General features: G+C 46.7%; 1 protein-coding gene across 3 annotated transcripts in view; it reads left to right on the top strand.

Annotated features, from left to right (window-relative positions):
• Window positions 1-1,334: 1,334 nt before the first annotated feature.
• PHKA2 (phosphorylase kinase regulatory subunit alpha 2) overlaps window positions 1,335-11,680 on the top strand; it is a 175,585-nt gene continuing 165,239 nt past the window's right edge. For all 3 annotated transcript variants that reach the window (XM_068269976.1, XM_068269978.1, XM_068269977.1), the window contains exons 1-2: window positions 1,335-1,553; window positions 1,897-2,097. In XM_068269976.1, the coding sequence (XP_068126077.1) occupies window positions 2,020-2,097 (78 nt within the window). In that variant the 5' untranslated portion in view covers window positions 1,335-1,553; window positions 1,897-2,019. The remainder of the gene's footprint in view (window positions 1,554-1,896; window positions 2,098-11,680) is intronic.

Genomic DNA, 11,680 nt, shown 5'->3' with positions numbered 1-11,680 from the left:
GTATCTACGCTCCTTTTAACATCCTTTCCCCACCAGGAGCGTAGATACATGCACCCCCGCCGCTCCCGCTGCTGACCGCGCTCCCGCTCGCTCGGGCACTCCCGCGCTCGTGCATGCCGCCGCCCGCTCGCCTGGAGATCAATGATCGGGAAAAAACGTTCCCGTTCGTTGATCTAAGCCCCCCAGCAATGATCCGCTGCTTATATGAGAAGCAGCGCGATCATTGTGAAAAAAATAACGTTTTCTAGCCTCATAAAACTTCCTGTAAGCGTACTTCCTACGCTTACAGGACGCATGCACAAAAATTTACTGTGGCCATTTTGTGGCCAAATAGTAAAACTACACCCAAAAACATTTTTCATATACAAATACATAGTTTTACATTATAAATGAACTCATTACCTCCCACACTCCCCAATTTTTTTTGTAATAAAAAGAAAAAAAAAATTACAATAAAAAAATACATAGTTACCTTAGGGACTGAACTCTTTAAATATTTATGTCAAGATGGTATAACACCGTTACTTTATAAACTATGGTCTTGTAATTAGGATGGACGCAAAACTGAAAAAATGCACCTTTATTTCCAAATAAAATATTGGCGCCAAACATTGTGATAATGACATAATTTAAACGGTGTAATAACCGGGACAAGTGGGCAAATACATTTCATGGATGTTAATTACAGTAGCATGCATTATTTAAAAACTATAATGGCCGAAAACTGAAAAACAATAATTTTTTCCCCTCACATTTTTTCCTATTTCCCCATTAAAACACATTTATAATAAAATAATGCTTGGTATAACGTCCCACCTAAAGAAAGCCTAATTGGTAGCGAAAAAAACAAGATATAGTTCATTTCATTGTGATAAGTAATGATAAAGTTATAGACAAATGAATGGAAGGAGCGCTGAAAGGTGAAAATTGCTCTGGTGCTCAAGGGGTAAAACCCCTCAGTTGTGAAGTGATTAAAATCCAGAGTTGTTTGTAAACAAATCAATCATCCACACATTCCAGTATGCACAACAGACATGATTCAACTTCCAAACAAATTCGACTTGCAGACAACTTCCAAGAACAGAACCTGTTTGTAAGTTGGGGGGTTGGCAAACACTTGCATAATGGCTGTAACCCGCACTGTATTGGCGATCTATGACCCGTATTACTACACGCTATGGAATCCGCCTCAGGCGCCCAGCACACACACATTACTAATTCAATTTCCGGAATAGTTCTGTCACCCATCATGGCTTTATTTCCCTTCCAGGACCTGAAAGCTCTAGTCTTTACTGTACGCCCGCCCTCTGCTGGCCAATGGTGGCATAGCCCCGGCTCCACACAATGCTGAGAGCAGACCTGTCAGGAGGAAGAGCGGCCATAACGAGAGCTGGTGCAATACACGGAAGAGGGACTCCTCTCTGCATGTGGGTGTTATATCCCCCTCAGTGATCTGCAACGTGGTGACATCCTTCCTCTGATCACAGCCGTGAGATGAGGCATGACAGCTGAACTCTGTACTGGAGCTGTGCTAGAGAACATGCTGTTGCTGGGTAAGGCATGTATGCTCTGCAAATCATATAACTCTGTATCTGTGGTTGGGTCACATGTAAACAAACCTGGGTTGTGTGTGTGTGTGGCAGCAGGAGGACCTGCTCTATCATAATGATTGATGATTATAAGATCTAGATGTAGTGATGAGAGTGGGGCAATGATCTGTTATAAAATGTCATGGCATCTATGCTTGCATGATGCTCACGTAGTAGGAGTAGTCTACTTTCCAAGAATATCCTGTGTGTGCGTGCAAGCAGCCATGTAGCGTGCTTACCAGGCAGGCAGGGCTCCACTGATAGTGATCCAGGCCCCTTTTGACAGCTCTGTTTATTTTGGAACAAGGTCACCAGCTGCCTCCCTCTGTCACTGAGTGCTGAATGAATGGGGAGAAGAGGTCATTGAGAGGCAGAGGACACCAGGCCTATCTTTGCTGCTGACCCTATTCAGAGCTGCCTGTCAGCCAACATGAGAAGCAGGAGCAACTCAGGGGTACGACTAGATGGCTATGCCCGCCTTATCCAGCAAACTATCCTCTGCCATCAGGTAAGCACAGTCTTTACTGGATTCATGAGTTAAAGTATTCATGGCTAAAGAGAATGGTTATTATTGTTTTATAAAGCTCCAACATATTCCATGGCGCTGTACAGTGTAAGAATCAAACATGGGGTCCATAATATTACAGAATGGTATACATTAAATGTAGACTTTGGTACATAATACAGAGTTGTTAGACATAGTAATAATAGTGACAAATGCAACATGGTGATCAAAATGCATCCCAAATTTCACAAAAGGGAGAGCCTGCAAGCTTACAATCTAAAGCATTATGTGGGTAATAGAGTTATACATAAATGTAAGACATAACTTTCTATTCATATTGATTTCCTTTGCTAAAAATATGATGTAGTATTGTACAGAGTTTATTTATTATTATTGATTTATATAGTGCCAATATATTCTGTGGCGCTGTACAAAGTAGGAAAACAACAAGGGGTACATAATGATACAGACAATGAGAGACATTGACGTTTATAAAACCATTCACATCTGTCCCTTTCATCAAAAGAGCTGTCAGTTTAAAGTGAACCAGAAACGAAACTGGAGTCAAACTACAGATACTTATCTAAGACGAGAGAAACCGTTGGATTCTGCAGAAGCTTCCCACCATCCTCTGGACCACCGCGACTGCCCTGGACCCTCCTGAAGATTGAGACCATGCTTCCAGGGGCGTAGCTAGAAATGACTGGGCCCCATAGCAAAAAAAATTGTATGCCCCCCCCCCCCTTGCGACCTTCCAACCCCACGGACCTCGGACCTCCCACCCAAACATTCCTCCAGGACCCTCCACTCCACCCCAACATTCCCACACCCCTCTAAGTACAGTATAGTAGCCAGGTCTATAGGTGTCCCCAGTTTAGGTAATAGTCAGGGGTGTAACTAGAAATCACTGGGCCCCTTTGTGGTAGCAGCAATTTAAGCTAAATACTGTACAAACGTTTTAACTCATACATGAACATTATGGAAAATCCAAGTTGAAAATAAACTGTGAAGATAAACTATTTAATCCATCCGACTCCTGAAAAATATATTCATTTTTTTTATAACCTCCCAGTTTAATTTTCTGTTTTAAAAAGCTAAAAAGTAGGTTTAATGCTATTGTCTCATATGATGATGATTCAGCTTTTCCCATAGTCTTGCAGTTAGCAATCATGTGACCTCCCCCCCCCCCCCCCCCCCCCCCCAACAAGACAAATTCAGCAATCATGAGGCCCCTATCAAGACAAATTCAGCAATCCTGAGGCCCCCAACATGACAAATTCAGCAATTGTGAGGCCCAAACAAGACAAATTCAGCAATCCTGAGGCCCCCAACATGACAAATTCAGCAATTGTGAGGCCCAAACAAGACAAATTCAGCAATCATGAGGCCCCCAACAAGACAAATTCAACAGTCATGAGGCACATAAATAGACAGCATTTCACATAAACGGGCAGAATGCCCCCTTAATATGGTAGACACCTCTCACCTTGCTTCTGAATACTGTACTGGCTGCTGTGCCTGACAATACTGTTTTTGACTGGATTGGAAATGATGTGTGGACTGAAAAGCCTGGCAGTGATGCTGTGGCCTGGTTGGCGGTGATGCTGTGGCTGGGTTGGCTGGGGGTGATGCTGTGGCCGGACTGGCTGGGGGTGATGCTGTGGCCGGACTGGCTGGCGGTGATGCTGTGGCCGGACTGGCTGGCGGTGATGCTGTGGCCGGACTGGCTGGCGGTGATGCTGTGGCCGGGCTGGCTGGCGGTGATGCTGTGGCCGGGCTGGCTGGCGGTGATGCTGTGGCCGGGCTGGCTGGCGGTGATGCTGTGGCCGGGCTGGCTGGCGGTGATGCTGTGGCCGGGCTGGCTGGCGGTGATGCTGTGGCCGGGCTGGCTGGCGGTGATGCTGTGGCCGGGCTGGCTGGCGGTGATGCTGTGGCCGGGCTGGCGGTGATGCTGGGCTAGCCTAGCTGGCGGTGATGCTGTGGCCGGGCTGGGTGGCGGTGATGCTGGGCTGTGCTTGGCTGGTTGAAGTAAATGCTGGCCTGACTGGTGGTGATGCTGTGGCCTTTTTGGCCAGTTCAGGTAGTGACAGGGACCCCCCAGTTCAGGTAGTGACAGGGACCCCCCAGTGTATGTAGTGACAGGGACCCCCAGTTTAGGTAGTGAGTGACAGGAACCCCCAGTTTAGGTAGTGAGGGACAGGGACCTCAGGTTAGGTAGTGAGGGACAGGGACCTCAGGTTAGGTAGTGAGGGACAGGGACCTCAGGTTAGGTAGTGAGGGACAGGGACCCCCAGGTTAGGTAGTGAGGGACAGGGACCCCTAGGTTAGGTAGTGAGGGACAGGGACCCCCAGGTTAGGTAGTGAGTGACAGGGACCCCCAGGTTAGGCAGTGACAGGGACCCCCAGGTTCGGTAGTGAGTGACAGGGACCCCCAGGTTCGGTAGTGAGTGACAGGGACCCCTACGGTCCCCCCCCCCCCTCACCTCGGCCTCTCCCCTTTTCGCTCCCCTCCAGCATTAAATACTGTGTATGCAGGCGGCGGGCAGCGGCAGATACATACCTTTCGCGCGCTCCACGGATGCTCCTCTCTCTAGCTTCTGACGCGACTTCCTGTATAAACAGGAAGTAGCGTCAGACACTAGAGGGAGAAATGTCCGCCCTGGAGCGCACGGAAGGTATGTATCTGCCGCTGCCTGCCGCCTGCATGACCACACTATTTAATGCTGGAGGGGAGCGCAGAGGTGAGAGCCCGTGGTGAGGGAGGGGCTGGCCCGTCCCCCCTCCCCACCGACGCGCCACCAAGCTCTACCCTCATGCTGTAACCCCTCCAGGTCCTAGGGGGGGCATCCTGCTGTGGGTCCCCTGTGACGTAGGGCTTGGACGGGCCCCATAGCAACCGCTATGGTTGCTATGGCGATTGCTACGTCCCTGCACGCTCCTCTTCATGTATTAGTACTGCCATGCCTGTGCAGTAGGCTGTTTGTTAAAGAGAATCTGCAGGGAAAAAGTGCCCCATGGGGTGCTTGCCTCGGGAGGGGGAAGCCTCTGAATCCTAATGAGGCTTGTCCCGTCGTCCTCCGTCCCTCCATTCCAGCGCTGTCAGCTGCCAAAAATCTGCTGGGGCTTCAGGATCATAACAATCCCGTGTGAGCCTCACGCAGGCTCAGTAGTGGCTTTAGTTCGAGCTTGGGTGGAAATAGCGGTGCTCCATCGGATCCGGCTCGGTTATTTCCGCCTGAGCCCTAGCGAAAGCCACTACTGTGCAAGGCTCACATAGGATTGTTATGGTCTTAGAGCCCTGGTGGATTTTCAGAGGCTGACCGCGCTGGGACAGAGGAGGAGGACAGGGGAACCCTCCTTAGGATCCAGAGGCTTTCCCCTCCAGAGGTGAGTACCTTCCAGGTGTTTTTTTTTTTTTTTTTTTTCCTTACATATATCTCTTCAACAGGCGTCTCCAGCTTACTGAGCAGGTGTAGAGGAGCATGGTTGCGTTCAGAATTCCAACAAGCTCTTGTTTCGGGGACCCACCCAACGGCAACAGTGGTCTGGAGGATGTCATGGGAAGCCTCTGTAGGATGGCCAGGATAGGACACATGAAAGACAATTGGCCAAAATCGAATTTTCCTGCCTATTGTGTTTTCATGTGAATTGAAGAAAGCCTCGTGATTCTCCTCCCGTCCCCTTTTCATAGAACAGCATACATGAATTGTCACTAGCTGCTGGCAGATAGTCCAACAAAACATTTCCGACATCGGACAGCAAAACACGTCTGAACAGAGCTTTAAGGTACACCTCTAACTTAAAGGGGCACTATGGCGAAAAATTTAAAATATATGCAAACAGACAAATAGGAAGTACGTTTTTTTCAGAGTAAAATGAGCCATAAATTACTTTTCTCCTATGTTGCTGCCACTTACAGTAGGTAGCAGAAATCTGACAGAAGTGACAGGTTTTGGACTAGTCCATCTCCCCATAGGGGATTCTCAGCAAGGCTTTTATTCTTTATAAAGATATTCCCTAAAAAGGATTTAAACAATGATGCTGGCCATCTTCCCTGCTCGCTACACTGTTTTTTGACAGTTGGACAGAGCAACTGCCATTCACTAAGTGCTTTTGAAAATGAATAAATCCCTGAGAATCCCCCATGAAGAGATGGACTAGTCCAAAACCTGTTGCTTCTGTCAGATTTCTGCTACTTACTGTAAGTGACAGCAACATAGGAGAAAAGGAATTTATGGCTCAATTTACTCTGGAAGAAATGTACTTCTTATTTGTTTGCACATATTTCACATTTTAAAATTGTTCGCCATAGTGACCCTTTAAAACAGAAAAGAAATGTCATACTTTTCCAATCATCCACGACCCTTCGGCTGCCGTCCGGGACCCTATTTATCTTTGCAGTCACGCTACCCTGTGTATACATGTGCTGCAGCACTGCGTAGGTGCCAGTGGGTTCACAGCAGTGCAGTAGACACTATTTACGGAGAAAAAAAAATGTGGGGAGGAGGCCCTGTGATACTGAGCAGGCTGTCCCTGCACTTGTACACAGAGGGTAGCACAGCCGCAAAAATCTTCAACACCAATTTCAAAGACTGTTTGGAGGGTCACAGCGCAGGATGTAAATATCTAACTTTTTGCCCCCATTGTTGCCGAGTGTAGACCCTTAGAACATATCCAACAAGAGCTGGTTGGATCTGTTATCGTGGCTGTGCTTCTCTTCATGCATGAGCGCGGTCGTACTGCACATGCACGTGTATGGCGGTGCTTGCACAGTAAGCCAAAGCCGCTTGTCCACCGACAAGACCGGCAAGCCACTCAAACTCTTTCCCGCTTTTTCTGTGTGAGATAGGCATAGTGCATGGGACAGGGTTAGAGTCTAGAGAAAATGAAGGGGACGGTGCTGAAAGGATGAACATATACAGTATCTCACAAAAGTGAGTACACCTGTCACATTTTTCTAAATATTTTATATTTTAATGGAACAACACTGAACAGGGGCAAACGCAGGATTTTTAAGGGGGGGGTTCCTGAAAGGTCCAGAAGCACGTATGTCCCGAGTGCTTCCGAATACAGGTGGCTCCATACTGCCCATGCACAAAAGTGCGCTGGCGTATTACGGAGCTGCCTATCTTTGGAAGTACTCAAGGACACTAGTGTTTCTGAGGGCTTCTGGTAGCAGCAAATGTGAACGGGGTACAGCGCTGGAACAACTCCCCAAGAGAGGAACGGGAGATAGACTTAGTTTGGACAATTCAGTGGAATATGCTACATAGTTTCACATAGCGCAAGCGATACCCATATGATGCAGGGATATATGCATCTGCGGAAGATGTCGGCGCTACATAAATACTAAATAATAATATTTTGCCTCACCAGGATTGCACTTTTATTTAGCTTTCCTGTATGACAAGAACACACAGTCAGCTCTAGGGGAAGAGGGAAACAAAGGTGAATGAAGGAGGCTGGTGCACACCAAGAGTGCTTCTGAGCGTTTTTCAAATCAACAGTGATTTGAAAAGCGCTTGGCTAATGTTACCCTATGTGGGTGTTCCCACAGCAGCGTTGTGATTTTTTCAAAATCGCAGGTATACTGCATGTAGCATGTTTTTGAGCAATTCATTCAAAAATCGCTCTGAAAATCACTTCACAAAATCACACTCACAAATTGCTAGCGATTGCTATTGTCATTTTGGCGTTGCACTAGCCCAGAGAGAGGAGTGGAGAAATTGAGAATAGCCTGAGATGGAGCAGAGAACTTATCTGTATTGAAGTCCCACATCACACAGGCTACTTGCCTGTAATCTGACTCCTGTCCCTGTCAGTCTCTCACACAAGTCAGAAAGAAGCCCTCCTGGAGTGTAGGGACTGTCAAAAACTTTTCAGCTTGTTATCCACACCTTACCCACACATGCAGTCATTATAACAATGGGGAGAGACCAGACAGATGTTTGCCCACAGACCCTGAGTCCAGGCAAGCTCTGCATCATGCTGTGCATATTTACCAGCTTGCCTGCACTCTAATTTCATCATGTCTGACACTTCTGTGCTGTGGAGAGTCCAGGACTCCATAATCAACATTCTCTCACTGCAGGCTGCATCTTCTTGTGAGGGAAGCTGGGCTGCCTCTCTCATTCTATTAGCTGGAGGGAGGCACCAGAAGTAAGAAGGGAGGGAGAATGAGGCTGTTTATATTATGCTGGCTTCCCTGGCTGAATACACAGCTCAGTGCAGGGGGGAGGTTCCAGACACCCGGAATAGCCCCCTGAGTTCGCCAGTGCTGAAGATAGAACACTTTGATACAATGTAAAGTAGTCAGTGTGCAGTCTGTATTTTGCTGTCCTATCAGAATTACTGTTCTGGGTCACCATGAGCTGTCTGGGTATTCCTTGTCAAAATAACTCAGCACACAACCAGTAATGTCTACACCACTGGCAACATAACTGAGTACACCCCAAGTGAAGAATGTCAAAATTGGGATTTCATTGGCTCCTGACCTTGTGATCACTGTGAGTCAATCACACAGCTTACCTGCACAATATGTTTATAGTATTCCAAATCTATTGGACCTCATATTGCATTGAAGTGATACAATTGGCCAATCAAAATAGGATCTGTGTACTGTGGACATCAGTTTTTACAAAATCATGAAATCGCCCACGTTTTTTTGTTTTTGTTAAACTTAAAATCTTACTTGTGTTTATCAGAATTCATGTACTCGAAAATGAGCCACTCAGAACCAGGAGTACCGTATGCCAGATATAGGAGGTAGGGGGGTACAGCCTCTGTTCTGTGCTGTAGTGTAGGGGGTACAGCCTCTGTTCTGTGCTGTAGTGTAGGGGGTACAGCCTCTGTTCTGTGCTGTAGTGTAGGGGGTACAGCCTCTGTTCTGTGCTGTAGTGTAGGGGGTACAGCTTCTGTTCTGTGCTGTAGTGTAGGGGGTACAGCTTCTGTTCTGTGCTGTAGTGTAGGGGGTACAGCCTCTGTTCTGTGCTGTAGTGTACGGGGTACAGCCTCTGTTCTGTGCTGTAGTGTACGGGGTACAGCCTCTGTTCTGTGCTGTAGTGTAGGGGGTACAGCCTCTGTTCTGTGCTGTAGTGTAGGGGGTACAGCCTCTGTTCTGTGCTGTAGTGTAGGGGGTACAGCCTCTGTTCTGTGCTGTAGTGTAGGGGGTACAGCCTCTGTTCTGTGCTGTAGTGTAGGGGGTACAGCTTCTGTTCTGTGCTGTAGTGTAGGGGGTACAGCTTCTGTTCTGTGCTGTAGTGTAGGGGGTACAGCCTCTGTTCTGTGCTGTAGTGTAGGGGGTACAGCCTCTGTTCTGTGCTGTAGTGTAGGGGGTACAGCTTCTGTTCTGTGCTGTAGTGTAGGGGGTACAGCTTCTGTTCTGTGCTGTAGTGTAGGGGGTACAGCCTCTGTTCTGTGCTGTAGTGTAGGGGGTACAGCCTCTGTGCTGTAGTGTAGGGGGTACAGCCTCTGTGCTGTAGTGTAGGGGGTACAGCCTCTGTGCTGTAGTGTAGGGGGTACAGCCTCTGTGCTGTAGTGTAGGGGGTACAGCCTCTGTGCTGTAGTGTAGGGGGTACAGCCTCTGTGCTGTAGTGTGGGGGGCACAGCCTCTGTGCTGTAGTGTAGGGGGTACAGCCTCTGTGCTGTAGTGTAGGGGGTACAGCCTCTGTTCTGTGCTGTAGTGTAAGGGGGTACAGCCTCTGTGCTGTAGTGTAGGGGGTACAGCCTCTGTGCTGTAGTGTAGGGGGTACAGCCTCTGTGCTGTAGTGTAGGGGGTACAGCCTCTGTGCTGTAGTGTAGGGGGTACAGCCTCTGTGCTGTAGTGTAGGGGGTACAGCCTCTGTGCTGTAGTGTAGGGGGTACAGCCTCTGTGCTGTAGTGTAGGGGGTACAGCCTCTGTGCTGTAGTGTAGGGGGTACAGCCTCTGTTCTGTGCTGTAGTGTAGGGGGTACAGCCTCTGTTCTGTGCTGTAGTGTAGGGGGTACAGCCTCTGTGCTGTAGTGTAGGGGGTACAGCCTCTGTTCTGTGCTGTAGTATAGGGGGTATAGCATCTGTGCTGTAGTGTAGGGGGTACAGCTTCTGTTTTGGGCTGTAGTGTAGGGGGTACAGCCTCTGTTCTGTGCTGTAGTGCAGGGGGTACAGCCTCTGTGCTGTAGTGTAGGGGGTACAGCATCTGTGCTGTAGTGTAGGGGGTACAGCATCTGTGCTGTAGTGTAGGGGGTACAGCATCTGTGCTGTAGTGTAGGGGGTACAGCATCTGTGCTGTAGTGTAGGGGGTACAGCATCTGTGCTGTAGTGTAGGGGGTACAGCATCTGTGCTGTAGTGTAGGGGGTACAGCATCTGTGCTGTAGTGTAGGGGGTACAGCTTCTGTTCTGGGCTGTAATGCAATTCAGCAGAACCTTCTGATTTATTTGTTTAACCGCTGGAACTTTTTGTTTATTTTATTCTTGTTCTGTTTTAATGTCAGTTCTCCAGCTCACATGACTTGTGATACACAGGGATAAGCATCAGTAATACATCCTTTGTATTGTCATTTACAGGCAGTGGCAGCTGGTTATATATGTGTATCTATACTAATGGAAGGTCAGGTCCTTGGCTGCTGATAGAGATATATATATATATATATATATATATATATATATATATATATATATATATATATATATATATATATATATATATATATATATATATATATATATATATATATATATATATATATATATATATATATATATATATATATATATATATATATATATCTATCTCACGTTATCTTTGCAATGTGTTGCAGACGTGACATTCTTACTGTCTCCTGGTAGCAGACCAGACACGTTACCAAATCATCATTTGTCTGAAGTATGTCTTTAGAGGAACTGTAGTGAAAATAATGCAATGAATATAATTTAAAAATTATTTAGACAGTAATTGCCCATTGAAAAATACTTCCTCACCCAAATGTATGGTACATTCTGAAATTTATCACAGGTGGCGACATCTTTCAGGTGACCTCCTACTGAATGTTTTTATACTGTGTTCCGAAGCCAGTACAAATAATACCTGATCTCCTAGAATGCTCGTGGGGGGTGGGGGGGGGGCTAGATGAGAGAATACCGTATAACTAAACAGCCTAGCCTGAGGATGCATACACACATTCAATTTTTGATTGGTTTATCACTGGACAATTTTACCACTTCCAGGTAGTATGAAGGCAAACATATTTTGAATACTATGAACAGGTTGTCTATATCTGCTCTCATACTACATGGAAGTGGTGAAATTGGTCTTTAATTGGCCAATGAAAATTGGATGTGTGTATGCACCCTTAGTATCACTAGTAGAGCAGAGTTTCATACCAATTTACAGCAATATATAGATATAAGAAGTGTAAAGATGATGAAACCAAGATCATTTAATGTAAAAAGTGGGTATCCAAAATAATTTACTACATTCTATTATTTGTCGTTACAGTACCTCTTTAAAACATGGTATGTCAATACTTTCCTTGTTATGGAAACTGCTATTGAGAATACCCAATCTCCTCAGCTTGGGTTTTCCTGTAGCTTTGATGCCTTTGTGTTGTG

The sequence above is a fragment of the Hyperolius riggenbachi genome, chromosome 2 (genome assembly GCF_040937935.1).
Source record: "Hyperolius riggenbachi isolate aHypRig1 chromosome 2, aHypRig1.pri, whole genome shotgun sequence".
Classification (NCBI taxonomy): domain Eukaryota; kingdom Metazoa; phylum Chordata; class Amphibia; order Anura; family Hyperoliidae; genus Hyperolius; species Hyperolius riggenbachi.
Note: the sequence above shows the minus strand (reverse complement) of the source record. Positions and strands in the feature narration are given on the sequence as shown.